Source organism: Amblyraja radiata, chromosome 29 (assembly GCF_010909765.2).
Source record: "Amblyraja radiata isolate CabotCenter1 chromosome 29, sAmbRad1.1.pri, whole genome shotgun sequence".
Taxonomy (NCBI): Eukaryota; Metazoa; Chordata; class Chondrichthyes; order Rajiformes; family Rajidae; genus Amblyraja; species Amblyraja radiata.
The window spans coordinates 28,744,392-28,770,236 of record NC_045984.1 but is presented as its reverse complement, the minus strand read 5'-3'; the positions used below and the strand labels follow the sequence as shown (position 1 = coordinate 28,770,236).

Sequence of the window (25,845 nt, the reverse complement as noted above, 5' to 3'; positions counted from 1 at the left end):
TGAGGGACCGGCTCAGACAAGCTCATGCTCTGACAGGAATAACAGGCACCCCGGCTTATTACAGGAAGGATTATTCACTTTGACACAAGAGGCATACTTGTGCAGAAGGGGGCTGAGCTTGATTGAGGAAGGGTAGACGGAGGAACGGGAGGGGATTTGCAGGGTGGGGCACTTTGAATCATTAATCTGCTGCATCCCAGTTGGGAGGGTAGAAGCCAAGCGTTGAGGAGCCCTATTGAGATTCTCTTAGTACCTCGTTCAACAACTCGCTCTGGGGAAGTTTCAACTTTTCAAAAACTTAGAGAAACTTTTTTTTAAAAAACCGCACACACTCTCTCTCTCTCGCCCTCTGAGGTGGATCATCTTTTTTAACCGGACTTCGAAGAAACATGTTGCCTTTCCATTTTCTCCTGTGGTGCTGCCTGTCGAAGCTGGTCCTGTCCTCCACGCGTGAGTAGCGCTTCTTGAAAAGCGACGCAAGTTTGTAGCTTTGGTTAATCAGAAATTAACTCGATCGAGGAGTTAAAAAACGTCCAAACTGGAGTCGTTGGGAGCGAGTAGGAATAATCTAGTCTCTCGTGTTGTATGTATGTATGTATGTAGGTATGTATGTATGTATGCACGCTCGTACATGCGCTGGTATGTATCTGTCGCAAGGAACTGCAGATGCTGGTTTACAGCGAAGACAGACACAAAGTGCTGGAGTAACTCGGGCAGCATCTCTGGAGAGAGAGGGAATGGGCGACGTTTCGGGTCGAGACCCTTCTTCAGAGTCCCGGGGGGGCGGGGGGGGGAGGGACAGAGATATGGAAGGGTGAGGTGTGAAAACGAGATCAAATGCGCGTGTGAGTGCGTGAGAGAGAAAGAGAAAGTGGGGAGAGGAGGGGGAGAGGGGGAGATGTGGAGGAGGAGAGAGGGGGAGATGGAGAGGAGAGGGGAGAGGGGGCAATTGGGAGGAGGAGAGAGGGGGAGATGGAGAGGGGAAGGAGGAGAGGGGGGAGATGTGGAGGAGGGGAGAGGGGGAGATGGAGAGGGGAAGGAGGAGAGGGGGGAGATGTGGAGGAGGGGAGAGGGGGAGATGGAGAGGGGAAGGAGGAGAGGGGGAGATGTGGAGGAGGGGAGAGGGGGAGATGGAGAGGGGAAGGAGGAGAGAGGGGGAGATGTGGAGGAGGGGAGAGGGGGAGATGGGATAGCGTCTCGACCCGAAACGTTACCCGTTCCTTCTCTCCAGAGATGCTACCTGTCCCGCTGAGTTATTCCAGCTTTTGTGTGTCTACCTAGGATACAGGATTGGTATAAATGGGTGGTTGATGGACAAAAATGCTGGAAAAACTCGGCGGGTGCAGCAGCATCTATGGAGCGAGGGAAATATTCCTTCGTTCCATAGATGCTGCTGCACTCGCTGAGTTTCTCCAGCATTTTTGTCTACCTTCGATTTTCCAGCATCTGCAGTTCCTTCATAAACACAACGGGTGGCTGATGATGGGCGAGGACTCGATGGGCCGAAGAGCCTGTTTCCATGCTCTATTTCTCTATATGGTATTATGAATTAATATTCCCTCCCAAATAACATCCCGACCAACGTTCCACAAGGGAGTGAGGCCTGATTAATGGGCGGAAAACAGAAGGTAGTAACAAACCGGAGGCTTTGTGTTGGAGGTCTGTGACTAGCGATATGCTGCAGGGATTGGGATGTTCTGAAGGGAGGGAGTACAGAGAAGGTTCACCAGACTGATTCCTGGGATGTCAGGACTTTCATATGAAGAAAGACTGGATAAGACTCGGTTTGTACTCGCTAGAATTTAAAAGATTGAGGGAGGATCTTATAGAAACTTACAAAATTCTTAAGGGGTTGGACAGGCAAGATGCAGGAAGATTGTTCCCGATGTTGGGGAAGTCCAGAACAAGGGGTCACAGTTTAAGGATAAAGGGGAAATCTTTTAGGACTGAGATGAGAAAATCATTTTTTACACAGAGAGTGGTGAATCTCTCGAATTCTCTGCCACAGAATGTAGTTGAGGCCACAGTTCATTGGCTATATTTAAGAGGGGGTTAGCTGTGGCCCTTGTGGCTGAAGGGATCAGGGGGTATGGAGAGAGAAGGCAGGTACAGGATACTGAGTTGGATGATCAGCCATGATCATATTGAATGGTGGTGCAGGCTCGAAGGGCCGAATGGCCTACTCCTGCACCTATTTTCTATGTTTCTATGAAGTATATCAATGATTTGGGTCGGGGGACTAAGTATAATATATCCAAGATCACGGTCACGTCAGCTCCGTGGTAGAGTTGCTGCCTTACAGCGAATGCAGCGCCGGAGACCCGGGTTCGATCCCGACCACGGTCTGTACGGAGTTTGCACGTTCTCCCCGTGACCTGCGTGGGTTTTCTCCGGGATCTCCAGTTTCCTCCCGCGCTCCAAAGACGTACAGATTTGTAGGTTAATTGGCTTGGTGTAAATGTAAAAATTGTCCCTAGTGTGTGTAGGATAGTGACATAGACATAGAAAATAGGTGCAGGAGGAGGCCATTCGGCCCTTCGAGTCAGCACCGCCATTCACTGTGATCATGGCTGATCGTCCCCTGTCAATAACCCGTGCCTGCCTTCTCCCCATATCCCTTAACTCCACTAGCCCCTAGAGCTCTATCTAACTCTCTTAAATCCATCCAGTGACTTGGCCTCCACTGACCTCTGTGGCAGGGATTTCACAACTCTCTGGGTGAAAAAGTTTTTTCTCACCTCACTCTTAAATGACCTCCCCTTTACTCTAAGACTGTGGCCCCTGGTTCTTGACTCGCCCAACATTGGGAACATTTTTCCTGCACCTAGCTTGTCCAGTCCTTTTACAATTTTTAGTGTTAGTGTGCGGGGATCGCTGGTCAGCACGGAACCCCGGTGGGCCGATGGGCCTGTTTCCACGCTGTATCTCTAAAACTAAACTAATCTCTGATGGACGTTTAAGAGGCGTTTAGACGGGCGCTTGATCAAGCATACAAGAACACAGATCCAATGGCGCAGCGGGTAGAGCTGCTGCCTTACAGCGCCACAGTCCCGGGTTCGATCTTGACTATGGGTGCTGTCTGTACAGAGTTTGTACGTTCTCACTGTGACCGCGTGGGCTTTCTCCAGGTGCTCCGGTTTCTTCCCACATCCTCAAGGCACGCAGGTCTGTATGTTAATTGGCTTCTGTAAAAGTTGTGCATACATGCTATCCCTATACACTTGTGTTTTTTTTTAATGAAACTGAACTAGTGTGGAAGATAGAATTAGTGTATTGGTAAGAAAATAATTTCACAGTGCGTTTGCACTTTGCACATTTGACAATAAGGCACCGTTGAGCCATTGGAGTGGCGTTGGATGTGTCCGGAAGGAGAGGGCTTGGGCTTGGGAGCGGTGTTGTTGGCAGAGACTGGGTGAGATGCTACACACTGCCAGAGCCAAGGTGTTGCCAATGGTGGGGAGAATAAACTCTTGGAGATACATGGAACTGCAGATGCTGGAAACATGATCAAAACACAAACTGCTGGAGGAACTCAGCGGGTCAATAGACAATAGACAATAGGCGCAGGAGTAGGCCATTCGGCCCTTCGAGCCAGCACCACCATTCACAGAAACATAGAAAATAGGTGCAGGAGTAGGCCATTCGGCCCTTCGAGCTTGCACCGCCATTCAATATGATCATGGCTGATCATCCAACTCAGTATCCCATCCCTGCCTTCTCTCCATACCCCCTGATCCCTTTAGCCACAAGGGCCACATCTAACTCCCTCTTAAATATAGCCAACGAACTGTGGCCTCAACTACCTTCTGTGGCAGAGAATTCCAGAGATTCACCAATGTGATCATGGCTGATCATTCACAATCAGTACCCCGTTCCTGCCTTCTCCGCATATCCCCTGACTCCGCTGTCTTTAAGAGCACTATCTAGCTCTCTCTTGAAAGCATCCATCTCTCTCGCTCTCTCAGGTAGCATCTCTGGAGGAAATGGATAGGCGACATTTTGGGCCGAAACCATTCTTCAAAAAGAATGTAGTGGGGGGGGGGGGGGAGGTGTTGAAAACTGGAAAAGAAGTGGGTGGGGGGGGGGGGGGGGGGGGCAAAGGGCAAAGCCTGGCAAGTTTAGTTTAGTTCACTTTATTGATACAGCATGGATACAGCATGGAAGCACAGGGTCCGCGCTGACCGGCGAGCCCCGTGCAAATACAAACCTGCACGTATTTCGAATGTGGGAGGGAACTGGAGCACCTGGAGAAAACCCACGCGGCCACAGGGGGGAACGTGCTAACTCCGTACAGAGAGCACCCGCAGTCAGGATCGAACCCGGGTCTCTCGGCGCTGTTGGGATAGCAACTCTACCGCTGCGCCCCCCCTGCGGCAGATGGGTGGAAGAGGCAAATGGGGTGTAAGTTGAGGAGAGGGGGTGAAATGTGAAGCAGCTTCTTCTCTCCCGTCCATCTTCCGTTTCCCAAATGTTGACATCGTCCGTCCCGAAAAGGACGCGAGCATCCGGCGACAATCAGTGGGAGTCGTCACTTGTCGCAGTAGATGATGGTGGTGGCAGAATTAGCTCTGGGTACTTCCAGTCTCCTCCTTCTGCTATGGGCTCATTGTGAAGCTAGAGGAGGGGATTTAAGGGGAGGGGGAGGGGGGTGGGATAGTGGGAAAGATGAGTGCACACCCGGGTGGGGCACAGGAAAAGGGGGAGGAAAAATAGGGATGGGTCGGGGTGTTTACATAAAATTAGAGATCTCAATCTTCATGGCATTGGGACGTACACTACTCCGGGGTGGAAGATTGCAACCTTCACGTGGTCCGCCCTGTTTCGACTAATGCAATTAACTCGACATGCACAAACGGAAGATCAAATAGTTGTCCTACAACTTTAGGCTGTGCAATGTGACTTATTAGACTTATGTGCAATGTGACAAATAAACCGTATTGTATTGTATTGCACGCCACACGGAGGAAGTACATCACCCAATGTTAGGGTGTTGCTTGCGATGTTGATTAATGGCCTGCTTATACTTGGATGGTGTTGAGTTCCTTTTGTGTTTATAAGTCCATGAGACGGAGCAGAATTACGACATTCGATCCACTGTGTCCACTCCGCCATTCAATCATTGGCTAATCTATCTTTCCCTCTCGACCCCATTCTCCTGCCTTCTTCCCGTGATCTTTGACACCCGTACTAATCAAGAACCTATGTATGTCTGAACAAGGGCCTCGACCCGAAACCTCACCCATTCCTTCTCTCCAGAGAAGCTGCCTGTCCCGCTGAGTTACTCCAGCTTTCTGTGTCTATCTTCGGTTTAAACCAGCATCTGCAGTTCCTTCTTGCACAAGGACCTATCAAGGTTCAAAAATGCCCCCCAAAGACTTGGCCTCCACAACCATCTGTGTGGCCATGAATTCCAGATTCGCCACCCTCTGGCTAAAGAAACTCCTCCTAATCTCCTCTCTAAAAGAAGGGCCAGTGTTTTGTTGGACTCCATTCATCCAGGAGGGGAATAGAGGGGATTGCATCAACGGTGTTTAAGAAGGAACTGCAGATGCTGGAAGATGCTCCAGCTCTTATAGAAACTTACAAACTTCATAAGGGGTTGGACAGGCTAGATGCAGGAAGATTGTTCCCGATGTTGGGGAAGTCCAGAACAAGGGGTCACTGTTTAAGGATAAGGGGGAAATCTTTTAGGACCGAGATGAGAAAAAAAAATTTCACACAGAGAGTGGTGAATCTCTGGAATTCTCTGCCACAGAACGTAGTTGAGGCCACAGTTCATTGGCTATATTTAAGAGGGAGTTAGATGTGGCCCTTGTGGCTAAAGGGATCAGGGGGTATGGAGAGAAGGCAGGTACAGGATACTGAGTTGGATGATCAGCCATGATCATATTGAATGGCGGTGCAGGCTCGAAGGGCCGAATGGCCTACTCCTGCACCTATTGTCTATGTTTCTATGTAAAATCGAAGGTAGACAAAAATGCTGGAGAAACTCAGCGGGTGCAGCAGCATCTATGGAGCGAAGGAAATAGGCAACGTTTCGTCCCGAAACCCTTCCGGGTTTCGGCCCGAAACATTGCCTATTACCTTCCCGAAACGTCGCCTATTTCCTTCGCTCCATAGATGCTGCTGCACCCGCTGAGTTTCTCCAGCATTTTTGTCTACCTTGCATCAACGGTGCTTTAGTTGTCACCAGTGAAACGACGCAGTGAAACGTCTTGACGCATTTTGTACACCTGCGGGCGTCGCCATGTTTTGGCGCCATTTCCAAAGTCCGGTCGGCTCGCGCGCTCGGTCTACTGGAGCGGCTCCCCGATCCAGGCGAGGCCCAGGCTCCAGCAGGGCCTACCCCACCACCCCCCCCCCCCCCCCCCCCATCGCCTTCGACCGGATCGGCCCGCGAACCGACGTCCCTCTCCTCTCGAAGGTAGAAGCTGGAGAACTAAAGAGGGGCCCAGACAACCTAGAGGGACCAACATGACTCCAATTAGAAGACTGACACAAAATGCTGGAGCCACTCAGCGGGACAGGCAGCATCTCTGGAGAGAAGGAATGGGTGATGTTTCAGGTCGAGACCCTTCTTCTATTTTTTTGTGTCTCTTGTGCCAGCATCTGCGGTTCCTTCCTGCACATTTCGTCCCTCTCCTCCGCCGTGTTAGCGTCCCGGTTCACCCTCCCACCGACCCCTCGATCCTCGCATCCGACGTCTCCAGCGGCTCCCTCCCTCCTTCCCTCCCTCCAAAGATTATAGATCTGCTCTATAATCTTTGCTTCCTTCCCTCCCTTCCCCCCACACACCTGCCATCCGACGAGTCCTCACCTCAGGTCCTCCCTCTGCCCATTGACCGAGGCTTGTGTAGGAAAGAACTGCAGGTGCTGGTTTACACCGAAGGTAGACACAAAGTGCCGGTGGGGCACTCAGCGGGTCAGGCAGCATCCGTGGAGAAAAGGAATAGGTGATGTTTCAGTTCTTGACTGGTGTTGTAGATGCTGGAAAGACAGTGGCACGTCAGTAGACAAGACACTCACAATAGACAATAGGTGCAGGAGTCGGCCATTTGGCCCTTCGAGCCAGCACCGCCATTCAATGTGACCATGGCTGATCATCCCCAATCAGTACCCCGCTCCTGCCTTCTCCCCATATTCCCTGACTCCGCTATTTTTAAGAGCCCTATCTAGCTCTCTCTTGAAAGCTCTCACCATAGAGACCTCACTGAGTTGGCTGCACTGAATCCCATAGGGGCCAGTGTGAAGGGTTAACATAGAAACATAGAAAATAGGCGCAGGAGTAGGCCATTCGGCCCTTTGAGCCAGCACTGCGATTCAATGTGATCATGGCTGATCATCCAAAATCAGTACCCCGTTCCTGCTTTTTCCCCCCATATCCCTTGATTCCCTTCGCCCTAAGAGCCAAATCTAACTCTCTCTTGAAAACATCCAGTGAATTGGCCTCCACTGCCTTCTGTGGCAGAGAATTCCACAGATTCACAACTCTCTGGGTGGAAAAAAATGTTTTCCTCATCTCAGGCCTTTGGGCAGTCACGGTGGCACAGCGGTAGAGTTGCTGCCTTACAGCGAATGCAGGGCCAGAGACCCGGGTTCGATCCCGACTGCGGGTGTTGCCGGTACGGAGTTTGTACGTTCTCCCCGTGACCTGCGCGGGTTTTTCTCCGAGATCTTCGGTTTCCTCCCACACTCCAAAGACGTACAGGTTTGTAGGTTAACTGGCTTGGTAAAAATGTATAAATTGTCCCTAGTGGGTGTAGGGTAGTGTTGATGTGCGGGGATCGATGGTCGGCGCGGGCCCGGTGGGCCGAAGGGCCTGTTTCCGCCCTGTGCCTCTAAACTAAACTAAATTAAACGTAAATGGCCTGCCCCTAGTTTAAGAATAAGGGGTAGGCCATTTAGGGCTGTTAAAACAAGGGCAGAACTGAAGCCTGAACCAGTGTGGCCCTTGCCATTTTTTGGAGTACTTTCCCCATCAAAATGATTTGTTCAATATTTTTTACAACTTAAATTACAAATAGGAGTCCTGAGGAATTCACTACACGTATAGAGTTTCACCCCCCCCCCCCCCCCCCCACACAAGCTCCTCGCAGCTGGGATCTGAGCCAACCTGAGTTTCGGATGATCTTCAAACTACTTTGGCCCCTTTGTGCGATTAGTGGGGAGGCTGCGCTCATGAAAGGGACGAGCGAAAAGGTGCAAGCAAGAAGGAAAACAAACCCACGGGGAATAAAAGTAGCGAGGGGGCGAGGTGAATAAATCTCGCAGAGAGAAGAATGCGGCTAGGTGAGAAAAAAGAGAAAAAAAATTAGACAACTCTCCAAAGAAAGAAGGTGATGAAAGGAGGATTTAGTGCCGAGCCCACCCCGAGGCTGCGCGCTACCTTGTTCTCTGGTGGAGACTGTCGATGGCTCTGACGGCCCTTGTTGTTTTTGATTAGTGTTTTCTTCGGGGCTAAGTGCAGGTCCGTGCCAACCTGACTTCCATCGCGCGGCTTGGAATGCTCCGGAAACCAGGCACACCTTTGCTCTGCTGCGGATCAGCCTCTGAAATCCAACGCAGCAAGGCGCTGGGCGAAGGGGGAAGGGGTGGGGGGGGGGGGGGGGGGAAGAGTAGACCTGGCTCGGGGACCGCGGCTATTGGAGCTGCCCCGTTCGGGTGTTATAGGTTAATTGGTTTGCTGGTAAGTGTAAATTGTCCCGAGTGTGTGTAGGATAGTGTTAATGTGAGGGGATCGCTGGTCGACGCGGACTCGATGGGCCGAAGGGCCTGTTTCTGCGCTGTATCTCTAGACTGAACTAGACTAAACTAAAAAGATGCTGCCTGAGCCACTGAGTTAGAAACATAGAAACATAGAAAATAGGTGCGGGAATAGGCCATTCGGCCCTTCGAGCCTGCACCGCCATTCAATATGGTCATGGCTGATCATCCAACTCAGTATCCTGTACCTGCCTTCTCTCCATACCCCCTGATCCCTTTAGCCACAAGGGCCACATCTAACTCCCTCTTAAATATAGCCAATGAACTGTGGCCTCAACTACCTTCTGCGGGAGAGAATTCCACTGAGCTGCCCCTGCCTGTCGTGTCTAAGGGCTGTGTTTCTGCTCCTTCCCATTCCAGCACTCGGAGTGGTCGTTCCCCAGGATCCAATTCTGACCATCGGTTCCTCGTTGACGGCCATGTGCGTGGTCAGCCCAGAGTCCCGCGTGGACTCGCGGGACCTCTACTGGACGCTGAACGGCCAGAGGCTTCGCTGGGAGCTCTACACGGTGGTCAACAACACAGCACTGATGGTGACGGTCACTGGGCTGAATGGGTCGCAGCAGCAGTCTGGCGACAACCTTGTATGTCACCGGTCAGACGGCAGGATTCTGGCCGGCTCTTGCCTCTATGTTGGCCGTAAGTTATTCCTCACTAACTTCACACTTTAGAGATACAGCGCAGCAACAGGCCCTTCGGCCCATCAAGTCCACTAGAAGGATGAGGGGGGGGATCTTATAGAAACATATAAAATGATAAAAGGACTGGACAAGCTAGAAAAATGCAGGAAAATTTTTCCCAATGTTGGGCGAGTCCAGAACCAGGGTCCACAGTCTTAGAATAAAGGGGGGAGGTCATTTAAGACTGAGGTGAGAAAAAAACGTTATCACCCAGAGAGTTGTGAATTTATGGAATTCCCTGCCACAGAGGGCAGTGGAGGCCAAGTCACTGGATGGATTTAAGAGAGAGTTAGATAGAGCTCCAGGGGCTAGTGGAGTCAAGGGATACGTTTTCACCCAGAGAGTTGTGAATTTATGGAATTCCCTTCCACAGTGGGAGAGTATCAGAAGTAAAGGACGTTCTTTTAGGAAGGAGATGAGGAGGAATTTCTTCAGTCGGGGGCTGGCGAAACTGTGGAATTCTTTGCCACGGGAGGCTGTGGAGGCCAAGTCAGTGGATATTTTTAAGGCAGAGATAGATAGATTATTGATTAGTACAGGTGGCAAGAGTTGATGGGGAGAAGGCAGGAGAATGGAGTTAAGGGGGGAGAGATAGATCAGCCATGTTTGAATGGGGGAGTAGACTTGATGGGCCGAATGGCCTAATTATGCTCCTATCACTTATGGCCCTACGGCACAGGAAGTGAGTTAAGATGCATTTGGGCGGCATCTCAGTGTGTGGCTGGTTTCACCTCTTCCTTGTATAGTTCCCCCAGAGAAACCCACCGACATCACCTGCTGGTCCAAGAACACCAAGGACCTCACTTGTCAATGGAGCCCAGGGGGCCAGGGAGAAACCTTCCTTCGTACAAAGTACACGCTGAAGTACAAGTTACGGTAAGTCCTTTAGTGACTTTAGTCTGTTAGTTTGAGTTTTGTTTACGATACAATACATAGAAACATAGAAAATAGGTGCAGGAGGAGGTCATTTGGCCCCTCGAGCCAGCACCGCCATTCATTGTGATCATGGCTGATCGTCCCCTATCAGTAACCCGTGCCTGCCTTCTCCCCATATCCCTTGATTCCGCTGGCCCCTAGAGCTCTGTCTAACTCTCTTTTAAATTCATCCAGTGAATTGGCCTCGTGGGGGGGCTCAAGAACCAGAGGATGTAGGTTTAAGGAGAAGGAGGGAAAGATTTAATAGGAACCTGAAGGGCAACTTTTATTACACAAAGGCCTGTGGGTTTATGGAACGAGCTGCAGGAGAAAGTAATTGAGGTAGGTGCTATCACATTTAAGAAACATTTAGACAGGTACATGGATAGGATAGGTTTAGAGGGGTGTGGGCCAAACGCAGGCAGGTGGGACTAGTGTAGATGGGGCATGTAGATTGTTGTGGGCAAGTTGGGCCGAAGGGCCTGTTTCCATGCTGTGACTCTATGACTCACTTCCACTTGTCTACAACTATTAGAGTTAAGAGTATTAATATTGTTCGACTGTATGGGAAATTAAGATGTTGGGAATACGCCTTGGGAGCACGGTGGCGCAGCGGTAGAACTACTGACTCACAGCACCAGAGACCCGGGTTCGATCCTGATTACGGGTGCTGCGTGGGTTTTCTCCGAGATCTTCGGTTTCCTCTCACACTCCAGAAGTCCAGGACAAGGGGTCACAGTTTAAGGATAAATGGGAAATCTTTTAGGACTGAGATGAGAAAATCATTTTTTACACAGAGAGTGGTGAATCTGTGGAATTCTCTGCCACAGAAGGTAGTTGAGGCCACAGTTCATTGGCTATATTTAAGAGGGAGTTAGATGTGGCCCTTGTGGCTAGAGGGATCAGGGGGTATGGAGAGAAGGCAGGTACAGGATACTGAGTTGGATGATCAGCCATGATCACATTGAATGGTGGTGCAGGCTCGAAGGGCCGAATGGCCTACACCTGCACCTATTTTCTATGTTTCTATGAAGTATATCAATGAGTTGGGTCAGGGGACTAAGTATAATATATCCAAGATCACGGTCACGTCGGCTCCGTGATAGAGTTGCTGCCTTACAGCGAATGCAGCGCCGGAGACCCGGGTTCGATCCCGACCACGGTCTGTACGGAGTTTGCACGTTCTCCCCGTGACCTGCGTGGGTTTTCTCCGGGATCTCCGGTTTCCTCCCGCGCTCCAAAGACGTACAGGTTTGTAGGTTAATTGGCTTGGTGTAAGTGTAAAAACTGTCCCTAGTGTGTGCGTGTGTGTGTGTAGGGTAGTGTTATTGTGCGGGGTATCATAGGTCGGTGCAGACCTGGTGGGCTGAAGGGCCTGTTTCCGCGCTGTGTCTCTAAACTGAGTTAAACGCAAGTAAACATTGCTTCCCCCAGGTGGTATGGCAAAGAGAATGAATGCCAGGAAATGGGCACAGCGGGGCCGAACTCTTGCTACATCCCCAAGGACCTGGCTCTCTTCACTCCATACGAGATCTGGGTCGAGGCTTCTAACAAACTGGGCTCGGCAGCTTCTGACATAATCTCCCTGGACATTCTGGATGTGGGTGAGTGCCTTTGTGGGCATTGATGCCCCAACCCTCTGTTGCCAGCAACCCAATTTCAATGAAAATATGAATGATAATTGAGGTGGCGCGGCATAAGCTCATCAGTTCCAGGAGTAGAATGAGGCCAGTCAGCCCATCAAGTCTTTTCCGCCATTCTATCACGGCTGATCTATCTTTCCCTCTCAACCCCCTTCTCCCGCCTTCTCCCCATAACCCCTGACACCCGTACCCCAAGATTCTGCCAATCTGCATCTTAAAAAATAACCGGTGTAGCAGGGAACTGCAGATGCCGGTTTACACCAAATATAGACACGATGCTGGAGTAACTCAGCGGGTCAGGCAGCCCATCTGGATAGAAGGAATGGGTGAGGTTTCGGGTCGAGACCCTTCTTCACACTCCAAACATAACCAATGACTTGGCTTCCACAGCCCTCTGCGGCAATGAATTCCACAGATTCACCACCCTCTGACTAAAGTGTCCACGCTGTTTCTCTAAAAACTAAAAAGCCTCCACAGCACGCACGGATGTGGGTGTGAGCGTGCGCAGCACGGTGGCGCAGCGGTAGAGTTGCTGCCTTCCAGCGCCGGAGACCCGGGTTCGATCCCGACCACGGGTGCTGTCTGCACATTCTCCCCGTGGGTTTTCTCGGAGATCTTCGGTTTCCTCCCACACTCCAAAGACGTACAGGTCTGTGGGTTTATTGGCCTGGTGTATGGGCGGGAGATTGCAACCTTCACGTGGTCCGCCCTGTTTCAACGAATGCAATCAACCCGGCGTGCACAAACAAACAAGATCAAATAGAACAAGTTGTCCTACAACTTTAGTCTGTGCACGCCTGTGAGCCTGTGGAATTCTCTGCCTCAGAGGGCAATGGAGGCAGGTTCTCTGGATGCTTTCAAGAGAGAGCTAAATAGGGCTCTTAAAAATAGTCAGGGGATATGGGGAGAAGGCAGGAACGGGGTATTGATTGGGGATGATCAGCCATGATCACATTGAATGGCGGTGCTGGCTCGAAGGGCCGAATGGCCTCTACTCCTGCACCTATTGTGTCTATTGTCTATTGCCCTACACAAGAAGAAGGCTTGGTGTATGTGTAAATTGTCCCTAGTGCCTGCAGGACAGTGTTAGTGGGCTGGGATCGCTGGTCAGCGCGGACCCGGTGGGCCGAAGGGCCTGTATCGCTAAACGGAAAAAATAAATCACTGATGTCTCTGCCTGTCCCTTTATCTTTTGACAGTCACCACGGATGCTCCCTCCGACGTTCAGGTGAATCGTGTGGGAGATCTCGAAGACCAGCTCAGCGTCTGTTGGAGCTCCCCGCCTGCTCTGAAAGACTTTCTCTTTCAGGCCAAATACCAGATCCGTTACCGCGTGGAGGACAGCACGGAGTGGAAGGTGATTGCCATATTTCACACCACCCCTGCCCCTTAAAAACGTATTTAAATACCAACATGATACAAAAACCAAAAACAAACAAAAAAACCGTGGTGACAACACCCACCGCCGTATTACAGGTAGACAAAAATGCTGGAGAAACTCAGCGGGCGAGGCAGCGTCTATGGAGCGAAGGAATAGGCGACGTTTCGGGTCGAGACCCTTCGAAGAAGGAATAGGTGACGTCATCTATTCCTTCGCTCCATAGATGCTGCCTCACCTGCTGAGTTTCTCCAGCATTTTTGCCTACCTTCGATTTTTCCAGCATCTGTGGTTCCTTCTTAACCATATTACAGAATCGCCAAACTATTCAGACATTAGATTACAAACAACCATGTTACAAATAACTCCACCCTCTCCGACACAACCCGGGTAAAGGGGCAAGCATCTGGCCCAGGCAAAGCCCTCTTCCGCCTGGCCCCGTGACTCGCGGATGGCCAGCTTGGCCAGGCCCCCCCCCTCGTTTACCTTGGGCGGGGCGATTTGAGGTGCCCTTATCTTCCAAGAAGTCCTTCAGCTCCAGTACCTGCAGTTATCAACACACAGGAACGAAGGAACTGCTGCTGGTTTATATAGAAACGTAGAAAATAGGCCATGCAGGAGTAGGCCATTCGGCCCTTCGAGCCAGCACCGCCATTCAATATGATCATGGCTGATCATCCCCAATCAGTACCCCGTTCCTGCCTTCTCCCCATATCCCCTGACTCCCCATATCCCCTATTTTTAAAATCTAACTCTCTCTTGAAAACATCTAGTGAATTGGCCTCCACTGCCTTCTGTGGCAGAGAATTCCACAGACTCACAACTCTCTGGGTGAAAAAGTCTTTCCTCATCTCAGTCCTAAATGGCCTACCCCTTATTTTTAAACTGTGACCCCTGGTTCTGGACTCCGGAAACATCGGAAACATTTTTCCTGCATCTAGCCTGTCCAATCCCTTAAGAATCCACCCTCTCATCCTTCTAAATTCCAGTGAATATACGCCCAGTCGATCCATTATTTTATGTGTCTTTATCTTCAAAGAAGTCCTTCAGCTCCATGATCTGCAGTTATCGACACACAGGAGGAGCTGTAGGAAGGAACTGCAGAAGCTGGTTTTCACCAAACATAGATACACATGTGCATTCTTCTTCTTGTGTAGGTGGGGGGTTATTTGGAGGTTAGCTAAAATTGGAGAGGTCATGCGGTAGTTAATGCCTTACAGCACTTGCAGCACCGCAGAGCCGGGTTTGATCCTGACTGCGGGTGCTGTCTGTACGGAGTTTGTACGTTCTCCCCGTGACCTGCGTGGGTTTTCTCCGAGATCTTCAGTTTCCTCCCAAACTCCAAAGGCGTACAGGTTTGTAGGCAGTCTGAAGAAGGGTTTCGGCCCGAAACGTCGCCTATTTCCTTCGCTCCATAGATGCTGCTGCACCCGCTGAGTTTCTCCAGCATTTTTGTGTACCTTCGATCTTCCAGCATCTGCAGTTCCTTCTTGAACGGGTTTGTAGGTTAATTGGCTTGGTGTAAATGTAAAAACATCGTCCCTAGTGTGTGTAGGATAGTGCACGGACCCGGTGGGCCGAAGGGCCTGTTTCCGCACTGTGTCTCTAAACTAAACAACGTTCGTATCGTTAGTTTGTAAACTACCCAAGCGGAGCATGGGAGCTGTTGCAGTCCTCGTTACATTTGCGCGACTGTGTGTGTGTACTTGTGCTGGGATATTAGATGAAGTCTGGAAGGATTAGTGATGCTAGTTGTGGGCCGAGGTCTGAAACATCTCACGCTTGCACACAAAGAACAGATGCCTTGAAATACGAGTATCAGGCAGAGTTGGCTTTGAGCATTGAGGGAGGAGCGGGTATTAGTGTGAGTGACGACGGGACTCCTGGGCAAGGAGAAAGATCAATAGATCGCGTGGGATTACACAGGAATTATGGCAGGCCATCAGTGTTTATACTCAAATCCTCTTAGCCCCATCTCTTCTCAAAAGCTTTCAGCCGTAACTCTCTGATCTCTCCTCCCTCAGAAGAAGGGAGCAGCCTCTCCTTAAGTAGGTGTACACTCTTCAGGGTGGAACATCCCTTCCACTCGACGGATGCACTAATCACAACTAACGAGAACTAAGAGCTAAGAGGTACCCGCCGTGGGAGGGCCGCCGAGAACTAAAATAGGGCCCAGAGAACCTAGAGGGACCAACATGACTCCAATTAGGGACAGACACAAAATGCTGGAGTAACTCAGCGGGACAGGTAGCACCTCTGGAGAGAAGGAATGGGTGACGTTTGGGGTCGAGACCCTTCTTCAGTCTAGTCAGTACTTTGTCAGTGCCAGAAATGTGGCAACTCTTTTGTGTACAGTGTGTATTGTCTGCAAAAAACACAAAGAATTTCACAGTACAAGAAAGCATAATTGAATCACTGGACAAAGTGGTTTCTTTTTGAAATTTCCATTGGATTTCTTGGTGACTCAGTTGGAATCAATGGCTTCCAGTCAAGGTTCATCAGTCAGAGTATTGAGCACAGAAGTCGGGAAGTCATGTCACAGTCGGACAAGGCGTTGGAGGAACATTTATAGCATTGTGTTCAGATTTGGTCACCTTGTTATAGGAAAGATGTTGTCAAGCCGGAAAGGGTGCAGAGGCGATTTACGAGGATGTTGCCAGGACTCGAGGGCCTGAGCTACAGGGAGAGGTTGCGCAGGCTAGGGGTTTATTCTTTGGAGCGCAGGAAGATGGAGGGGGTGATCTTATTGATGTGGGTGAATGAATGAATGAATACGTTTATTGGCCAAGTATTCCCATACAAGGAATTTAGATCATGAGAGGAGTGGCTCGGGCAAATGCACAGTCTTTTATCCAGAGTAGGGGAATCAAGATCCAGAAGACATAGGTTTAAGATGAAGGGAGGAATGATTTAATAGGAACCTGAGGGGCAACTTCTTTACACAATGGGTGGTGGGTATATGGAACGAGCTGCTGGAGTAGGTAAATTGAGGCGATTTAAAAGAGTCGGTGAGGGGGGCAGTTCTGATGGGAAGAGGGATGCTGTTCCACAGTCTAGGAGCTGCAACCGCAAAGGCTCGGTCGCCCCTAAGCTTATGCCTAGACAGCGGGATGTTCAGTAACCCCAAGTCGGCCGATCTGAGGGACCTGGAGGTGGTGTGGTGGTTAAGAAGACCTCTGATGTAGGTGGGGGCAAGCCCGTTAAGGGCTTTGTAGACATAAAGAAGGATCTTGAAATGTATTCGGAACCGCACAGGGAGCCAGTGGAGAGAGGCCAGGATCGGGGGTGATGTGGTCCCTTTTTCGGGTGCCCATCAGGAGTCTCGCTGCGGCGTTTAGGACCAGTTGCAGGCGGGACAGGGAAGATTGGCTGATGCCTGTGTAAAGGGAGTTGCAGTAATCGAGGCAGGAGGAGATAAATGTGTGGATGATCTTTTCGAGGTCATCACACCGGAGGAATTGTTTTATTTTAGCAATCGTCTGAAGCTGGAAGACATGAATATCCTTCACATCTGATCAGAGTTTCCTGATTTTCCATCAGTAATCATCTTTTCGTGGAGAGTCCCAGCTTTCCACTGCCCAAGGGAATAATTCCTGACAGTATCTCTGAAAGGCCCGGATTCCATTTTCCCTCACTTTGTTCTGACCTCCCAGGCAATACTAGAGAAAATAGATTCTCTCTCTCTCGCTCGACTCCGCAAACTCCTTTGATCATCTTAATCACCACATTAGTTTCTTGCAAGCTTAGTTTGTGTAAATCAGCTTGGTAATGTAATCCTCCCTTCCCTGCTTTCTCATTGTAGGTCGTGGATGATATTGGAAACCAGACGCTGTGCCGATTGGCGGGGCTTAGACCGGGCACCGTTTACTTTGTGCAGGTGCGGTGTAATCCAGTCGGCATTTACGGCTCGAGGAAGGCGGGGATTTGGAGTGAGTGGAGTATTCCTACTGCTGCCTCCACTCCCCGGAATGGTGAGTATCTCCATATCTAGACTCCAGAGAAACAGCCCCGGGGGAGGAACCAGGCCCTTTGGCCCACCGAGTCCGCGTCGGCCAGCGATCACCCCCCCCCCCCACGTCCACTAACACTATCCTACATGCTGGTGATAGTTTTATAATTTACAGAAGTCAATTGGCCTATAAACCTGCACGTCTTTGGAGTGTGGGAGGAAACCGGAGCACCCAGAGGAAACCCACGCGGTCACAAGGAGAACGTACAAACTCCATACATACAGCAACGGTGGTCAGGATCGAACACGGGTCTCCTTCGCTGTACGGCAGCAATTCTACCGCTGCGCCACTGTGCCACCTGCCTAGTGTGGTTATATGCCAAGCCACTTTCACATCTATTTCTCTAAATAAAACCCAAACTCACAGCACAGAAGGACCTCAATTACATCGGGCAAATAGACAAACATATCTCAACTTTGGTTTTGAGAGTGGGCTGTTGAAACGGGCAGCAGTGGGGTAGCAATAGTCCTACCCTGACCTCTCTTGGGTTGTTTGATGGGCCAGTCTAGAGAAGGCATTACTCTTACCTAACCCATAATGTCCTGTCCTGGGACTGTTGATACGACTCTAATCTGTGACATCCCTACCCTAAGAATGCTTGATTGAATCGGGTAAAGAAAATGTCACTCTGTAAATATCGGGCAGCACAGTGACACGGTGGTAGAGCTGCTGTCTAACAGCGTCTGCAACCTTGGAACGATCCTTACCACAGGTGCTGTCTGTATGGAGTTTGTCCGTTCTCCTTGGGACCACGTGGGTTTTCTCCGGGTGCTTCGGTTTCCTCCCACACTCCAAAGACGTGCGGGCTTGCAGGTTAATTGGCTTTGGTAAGGATTGTGAATTGTCCCTACTGTGTGTAGGATAGAGCTAGTGTACGGGGTCTGTTTCATAGAAACCAGGGGTGATTGCTGGTCGGCGGGGACGTGGTGGGCATTAGGGGCCTGTTTCATAGAAACATAGGTGCAGGAGTAGGCCATTCGGCCCTTGGAGCCTGCACCGCCATTCAATGTGATCATGGCTGATCATCCAACTCAGTATCCTGTACCTACCTTCTCTCCATACCCCCTGATCCCTTTAGCCACAAGGGCCACATCTAACTCCCTCTTAAATATAGCCAATGAACTGGCCTCAACCACCCTCTGTAGCAGAGAATTCCACAGATTCACCACTCTGTGTGGGGAAAAAGAAAATTCTCATCTCGGTCCTAAAAGGCTTCCCCCTTATCCTCAAACTGTGACCCCTTGTTCTGGACTTCCCCAACATCGGGAACAATCTTCCTGCATCTAGCCTGTCCAAACCCTTAAGAATTTTGTAAGTTTCTATAAGATCCCCCCTCAATCTTCTAAATTTTCCACGCTCTATGTCTAAAGTAACTCATAATGTCCTCCTCTGGGGTTGTAGATGGGACAGAGATTCACTCCAATCTGCCTTCCCTGCCCGAATAATGCTTGATTGAATAAGGGAAAGGACATTTTATCCGGTAACTAACAGGACCAAAAAAAGTGTGTAAGGGGATAGACACAAAGAGCTGGAATAACTCAGCGGGTCGGGCAGCATCTCTGGAGAAAAGGGATGGGTGACATTTGAGTCCGAAGAAGGGTTGTGACCTGAAACATCGCCCATCCTTCCACTCCAGAGACGTTGTCTGACCCGCTGAGTTACTCTAGCACTTTGTGTCTTTCTTCGGTATAAATCCGAATCTGCAGTTCCTTTCTACACAGTGTGTCTAAGGGGACACTGAGGTGTCGGAGTTTATGATGAGGAACTGACGTTGACTTGTGACCCATCTCACTGTTGCCATCGGGAAGAAGGTACAGGAGCTTGAAATCTGGAACATCCAGGTTCAGGAACAGCTACTTCCCCACAGTCTATTAAACTCGCTATCAAACAAACTCTGAACTATAACAGCCTATTATTATAAGGCACTTTATCTGTTTATTTATTGTGTATATATATATCTGGTCTATGCACACACTGAACTTTTATCTCCTGTTCTGTATTATGTTTACATATTCTGTTGTGCTGAAGCAAGCAAGAATTTCATTGTCCTATCTGGGACACATGACAAAAAAAACTCTCTTGATTTGACTCTTGGCGTTGGGTAAATAATGCAGTTCCCCAATGTGTTGTACGACAGAACGTTCCAGCAACACTTGCTACCAGAAGAGTGGGGAGAGTGGCTCGAACCTGAGACGGGAGTTGAAGCAGTTCTTCGGCTGGGTGAAGAAGCATGCCTACGGATGTACAGCTCTGAACATCAAACTCTACGACCAGTGGCGAGTGTGGCTGCAGAAGTCGCACAAGACACGTAACCAGGTAAGCGTTTCGTTGTCATATGGAACATAGAAGTCATTTAGAAAATAGGTGTAAGGAGTAGACCATTCGACCCCTCGGGGCCAGCACCGCCATTCAATATGATCATGGCTGATCAATCAAAATCAGTACCCCGTTCCTGCTTTCTCCCCGTATCCCTTGGTTCCGTTAGCCCTAAGAGCTATATCTAACTCTCTATGAAAACATCCAGTGAATTGGCCTCCACTGCCTTCTGTGGCAGAGAATTCCACAGATTCACAATCTCTGGGTGAAAAAGTTTTTCCTCATCTCAGTCCTAAATGGTCTATCCCTTATTCTCAAACTGTGACCCCTGGTTCTGGACTCCCCCAACAACGGGAACATTCTTCCTGCATCTAGCCTGTCCAATCCCTTAAGGGCCCGTCTCACTTGGTGATTTTTTTCGGTGACTGCCGGCGTCATTGGCTGACGTATCAGGGTCGCCGAAAGATTTTGAACATTTCAAAATCCAGCGGCAACAATTGTTGCGACACTTGAGGAAACACTGGATACGTCAGTCAACGATGCTGGCAGTCGCCGAAAAAAATCACCAAGTAAGACAGGCCCTTTAAGAATTTTACATGTTTCTATAAGAACCCCTCTCATCCTTCTGAATTCCAGTGAATTTAAGCCCAGTCGATCATATGTCTGCCTCGTTGTCACCTTCCCCTCAGCTAACAATAATCTATTCCACATTTTCCTTGAACTTTGTCCCCTTTGATATCTCGTTTTCACACCTCACCCTTCCATATCTCTGTGTCCCCTGACTCTCAGTCTGAAGAAGGGTCTCGACCCGAAAACGTCACCCGTTCCTTCGTCAATGAAGGAATCACTCAGCAAGTCGGGCAGCAGAGTTAGAGAAGGGAAGACATTCTAGGTTGATGGCCTTATTCATCACAACCATTTGCAGCATTCCGTTTCGGTTTCAGAATTCCCGTGTCTACAGTTTTATTTTTTGCTTTTTGATTACTGGAGAGTTAAGGCTTGTGTTGCTGGGACGACTCCACCAGCTCAAGAAGCCTAAAGTGCTTCACTGCTACTGTTGAAATGGTATCACTGATGCGCTAGGAGGAACATGGCAGCACATTTCTGCACAGTAAGGTCCCACAATGTGATTTAGTTTCAGTTTTATAGGTACAGGGTGGAATCAGGCCCTTCGGCCCGGCGAATCAGCGCCGTCCAAGGATTACCCGTACCCTATCCTACACACGAGGGATAATTTACAAATGCCAATTAACCTACAAAGTGGCACGTCTTTGAAATGTGGGAGGAAACCTGGAGAAAACCCAGTAGCATCATCCCACACACTAGGGACAATTTACAATATTTTTTAACATAGCCAAATAACCTACAAACCTGCAGGTCTTTGGAGTGTGGGAGGGGACCGGAGCACCCGGAGAAAACCCACGCGGTCACAGGGAGAACGTGCAAACTCCATTCAGACAGCACCCATTGTCAGGATCGAACCCGGGTCTCTGGCGCTGTAAGGCAGCAACTGGGTGATCAGATTATCTGTTCTAGTGATGATGTTGACTGATCAATATTGACCCCCAGGAAGAACCATCCTCTCTTCTTCAAGGTGGTTTCCTGGGATGATTTTCACCCCTGGGTCTCTCCCCCATGGAGGTCTCAGCTAAACAGCTCACCTGAAACACGGCACAGTTCGATAGCATCGTCGTTCCTTGCATGCTGACACAGGGTGTTTCAACCTGCATCTAGCTCCCAAGTCTCTGTTTTAGGCCTTAAACCCACAAGCCCAAGGTTGCAACCCAGTAATATAACATAGACGCAAAATGCCAGAGTTATACCCCTGTCCCACGGTACGAGTTCATTCCAAGAGTTCTCCCGAGTTTCCCCTGATTCGAACTCGGAGATTTACGGTAATGGCCACTCGTCGGTACTCGGGGCTCTCGTGGACATTTTTCAACATGGTTTCAGAATTCCCGCGTCTACAGTTTTATTTTTTGCTTTTTGATTACTGGAGAGTTAAGGCTTGTGTTGCTGGGACGACTCCACCAGCTCAAGAAGCCTAAAGTGCTTCACTGCTACTGTTGAAATGGTATCACTGATGCGCTAGGAGGAACATGGCAGCAAATTTCTGCTCCGACGTACCCGCTACGTTCATTCTCCGTGCTTACCACGAGTTTGATTGTTTTTTTAAACTCGGGAGAGCTCTTGGAATGAACTCGTACCGTGGGACAGGGCTTTAACTCAGCGTGACTCTCTGGAGAAAAGGAATGGGTGATGTTTCGGGTCAAGGCCCTTCTTCAGGCTGAGAGTCGGGGGAGAGGGAGTCTAGAGATATGGAAGGGTAAGGTGTGAAAACGACAGATCAAAGCAGATGGTGATAAGGAAATGTAGTGCGGTCCATTGTTAGCTGAGGGGAGGGTGGCCACACGGCATACAATCAGTCATATTTAAACAGGACCATCGGGCTAGGATGGGATTGGGATGGGGAGAGGGAAAGCAAGGGTTACCCAACAAGGTGCACTGAGCATGGTGAGGGGGGCAGGCGAACAAGCAGGCCACTTAGTGGAGGATGGGGTTTGACTCCCTTTAAGCAGTGGTCTCCAGCAAGGAAAGTGGATAATTAAAATGTCCCCTTCATCTCACTCTCACACACCTCCCTGAATCATCCCTCACCTATCCCTGTCCTCTCTGACATGCTCCTTCGCCCCCGAACCTCCTCCACCACCAACCTCACTCTCCGCCATCCCAAATCCTCTTTGGTTTCTGGCTTCAGTATTTTGACACTTCCTTTGTTTCCCACAGAATCAAGAAGTCTCTGTTTTTATTGGATCGCAGGAAGGTGAGTGAGACCGCGGTGAGAACGGTGAACATAATAGACAATAGGTGCAGGAGGAGGCCATTCGGCCCTTCGAGCCGGCACCGCCATTCAATGTGATCATGGCTGATCATCCCCAATCAGTTTCTGCCTTCTCGGCCTTCCGTGATCACCTTGATTGATCAGATAACAGATCGGTCTTGGCGAGTGGGAAGGAACTGCCGGTGCTGGTTTACACCGAAGATATAGACACAGAATCCTGGAGTAATTCAGTCGGACAGGCAGCATCTCTGGAGAAAAGGAATGGGTGACGCCATTCAGAGATGCTGCCTGTCCTGCTGAGTTACTCCAGCATTTTGTGTCTACCTTTAGTGGAACCAGGTCACTGGAGCTAACCTGATACTGCCTGGCTGGTGTCATGGGTTATGGGGAGAAGGCAGGAAAATGGGATTAGGAGGCAGGGACCAGCCATGATTGAATGGCGGAGTAGACTCGATGGGTCGAATGGCCTAATTCTACTCATGTGATTACCGCTCGAAGGGCCGAATGGCCTACTCCTGCACCTATTGCCTATTGTCTATGTCATTATGTTTCCTTGGTTATCAGTTTAACTCACGGAGTCTTTGCCCAGCCATCTCATTCTGACGGTTATATCTTTGCACATTTCTAGATGCTCCTGCCCGGTAACTCCAGAGAGACACCGCCCGCCTCTCGACGCAAGGACAAAAGACTTCCGTAGCATCTCAATCGTCACTCCACAAACATTGGAGGCAGCTACCACGGCAATTCCTTGGCCCACACTGTTACTGACAAGACAAATCTGGTTTCTGCTCTCTTTGATAAAATGACAGGAGATGGAGAAGTGACTGGCGTTTAGGCACAAACATTCCAGTTTAGAAGCCTCAGGACAAAATTATTCTTCAATTGGTCTGTGGCCTGTTTTCAAATTTTAATTTGCTTTTTATTTCAGTCTCACAAGGTTTGAGATCCTTTTCCGATTTCTGATCTATACGCGCTTCTCAATATTCTCTGAAATGCGTAAATTTGTATCTCGATGTCTCTATTAAGGTACGTTTTCTCAATCATTCTCATCTCTCCTTACTATTATAATCTCCTTCAGTGCTACAGCTCTCCAAGATCTCTCGGCTGCTCTCCATGCAGCCTCTTGTTTGCTCTGCCAGTGAGTCCATCTATCCCAGTCCTCTGTCTGCTCATAAGCTCATGAGTGACAGGAGCAGAATTAGGCCATTCGGCCCATCAAGTCTCCTCCGCCATTCAATCACGGCTGGTCTATCCCTCCCTCCAAACCCCATTCTCCTGCCTTCTCCCCATAACCCCTGACACCTGTACTAATCAATGACACCCTGCTTCTGCTTTATGGGCCTGTCCCACTTTGACGATTTTTTAGGCGACTACAGGCCATAAAATGTTCAACATTTTCGGTGACAGTGGCGACAAATTAGCTGTCATAGGTTGACGTAGGTGTTATCGTAGCTTGGCGCCAAGTGTCGTAGGTGAATTCCATTAAAACTAGTCCCTGGCAGTCGCCTAAAGAGTCGCCTAAGTGGTATATTTCTCTCTTCAACTAAAGTTTTTAACTGACCTGCCCTGATTTCTCTTACATGACTAAACGTTCATTTTTGGCCAGTAATGGTCCTGTCAACAACTTGGGTGTTTTTACTTTGTTAAAGGAAATAGGAAACAATGCAAGATCGTAGCCGTTAGTGTAATAATGTAATCCGCAGCAGAGCAATACACGCAAAACTATCGAATAAATTCAAGAGATGTGGTTCCTCGGAAACGTTCTGTACAGGGAACTCTATCTCTGCAGGAACTGGCTGGACAAGGGACGCTGAGCATTTCAAATCATCTTACTTCCAAATAAAGCAAAAAACTGCATTTAAAATAATCAAGTTTTAGATCATTTGTTTGGATATCGTGCATATAATCTGTGTAGGAAGGAAATGCAGATGCTGGTTTAAACCGCAGATATAGATACAAAATGCTGGAGTAACTCAGCGGGTCAGACAGCATCTCTGGGTAAAGGTCACAGGAATAGACCCGAAACGTAACCTTTCCATTTTCTCCAGAGAAGCTGTCTGACCCGCTGAGTTACTCCAGCTTTTTGTGTCTATATACATAATTTGTAGCGGAAAGATATAAGGTTAGCGATGTAAATGAGGCATTATCCAAGCTCCTGACTATCTAACAGTTTTGCATTCACATGCAGTGTGGAGATGAGGTCATGTGGCAACAGAGTGGGTTCACGAGCAGCGAGCTACACAGACCACTGGGCCCCGGCACAAAGGGTGGTGGAACTCTGAAACTTTCACCTGCACAAGGTTATGGTTCACGCCAGAGACAGGAAACATGTTCCCGATGTTGGGGGAGTCCAGAACCAGGGGCCACAGTTTAAGAATAAGGAGTAAGCCATTTAGAACGGAGACGAGGAACCATTTTTTCCTCACAGAGAGTGGTGAGTCTGTGGAATTCTCTGCCTCAGAGGTAAGTTCTCTGGATGCTTTCAAGAGATAGCTAGATAGGGCTCTTAAAAATAGCGGAGTCAGGGGATATGGGGAGAAGGCAGGAACGGGATACTGATTGTGGATGATCAGACATGATCAGTGGCGGACTGGCCAGGTTGTCAGCTTGCCCGATGGCAAGTGGGCCCCTGATGAAGTAGGTCCCCTTTGTCTCCTGGCAACCAATATTTTTAGACCCAGTCCGCCACTGGCCATGATCACATTGAATGGCGGTGCTGGCTCGAAGGGCCGAATGGCCTACTCCTGCACCTATTGTCTATTGTTATAGGTGCCCAGGTTCAAAGGGGCTTACAAGACATTATTATGAGCTGAGTGAGGTATGTCAAGCGAAGGCAGGTAAATGGAGTGAAGATAAAATACCATTGATAATGATGACATTGGCTCTTCCTACTCATGAAGCTTGGACAACAGGGAATCGCCCTGCACGTTCCTTAGACATTCAGAAACTGTGTAAGAGAGCATTTGTTCTGAACACAGATCTTGACTTTCTATAACATGCCATCTCTCCTTATTTTAGTTTAGAGACACAGAGCGGTGACAGAGTCCGCACCGACCAGCGACCCCCGCACACTAACACTATCCTACACACACCACTAGGGACAATTTACATTTACACCAAGCCAATTAACCTACAAACCTGTACGTTTTTGGAGTGTGGGAGGAAACCGAAGATCTCGGAGAAAACCCACACGGTCACGGGGAGAACGTGCAAACTCCGTACAGACAGCGCCCGTGGTCAGGATCGCACCCGGGTCTCTGCCGCTGCGGGGGCTGTAAGGCAGCAGTTCTACCGCTGC

General features: G+C 49.5%; 1 protein-coding gene across 1 annotated transcript; it reads left to right on the top strand.

Annotated features, from left to right (window-relative positions):
- On the top strand, window positions 1–24,414 carry crlf1 (cytokine receptor like factor 1). Its single transcript, XM_033047060.1, has 9 exons — window positions 1–450; window positions 9,124–9,402; window positions 10,190–10,319; window positions 11,793–11,962; window positions 13,201–13,358; window positions 17,182–17,350; window positions 19,527–19,705; window positions 22,493–22,529; window positions 23,176–24,414. The coding sequence occupies exons 1-9, from the start codon at window positions 390–392 to the stop codon at window positions 23,190–23,192; spliced, it is 1,200 nt and encodes a 399-aa protein (XP_032902951.1). The 5' UTR covers window positions 1–389; the 3' UTR covers window positions 23,193–24,414.
- The last annotated feature ends 1,431 nt before the right edge of the window (window positions 24,415–25,845 follow it).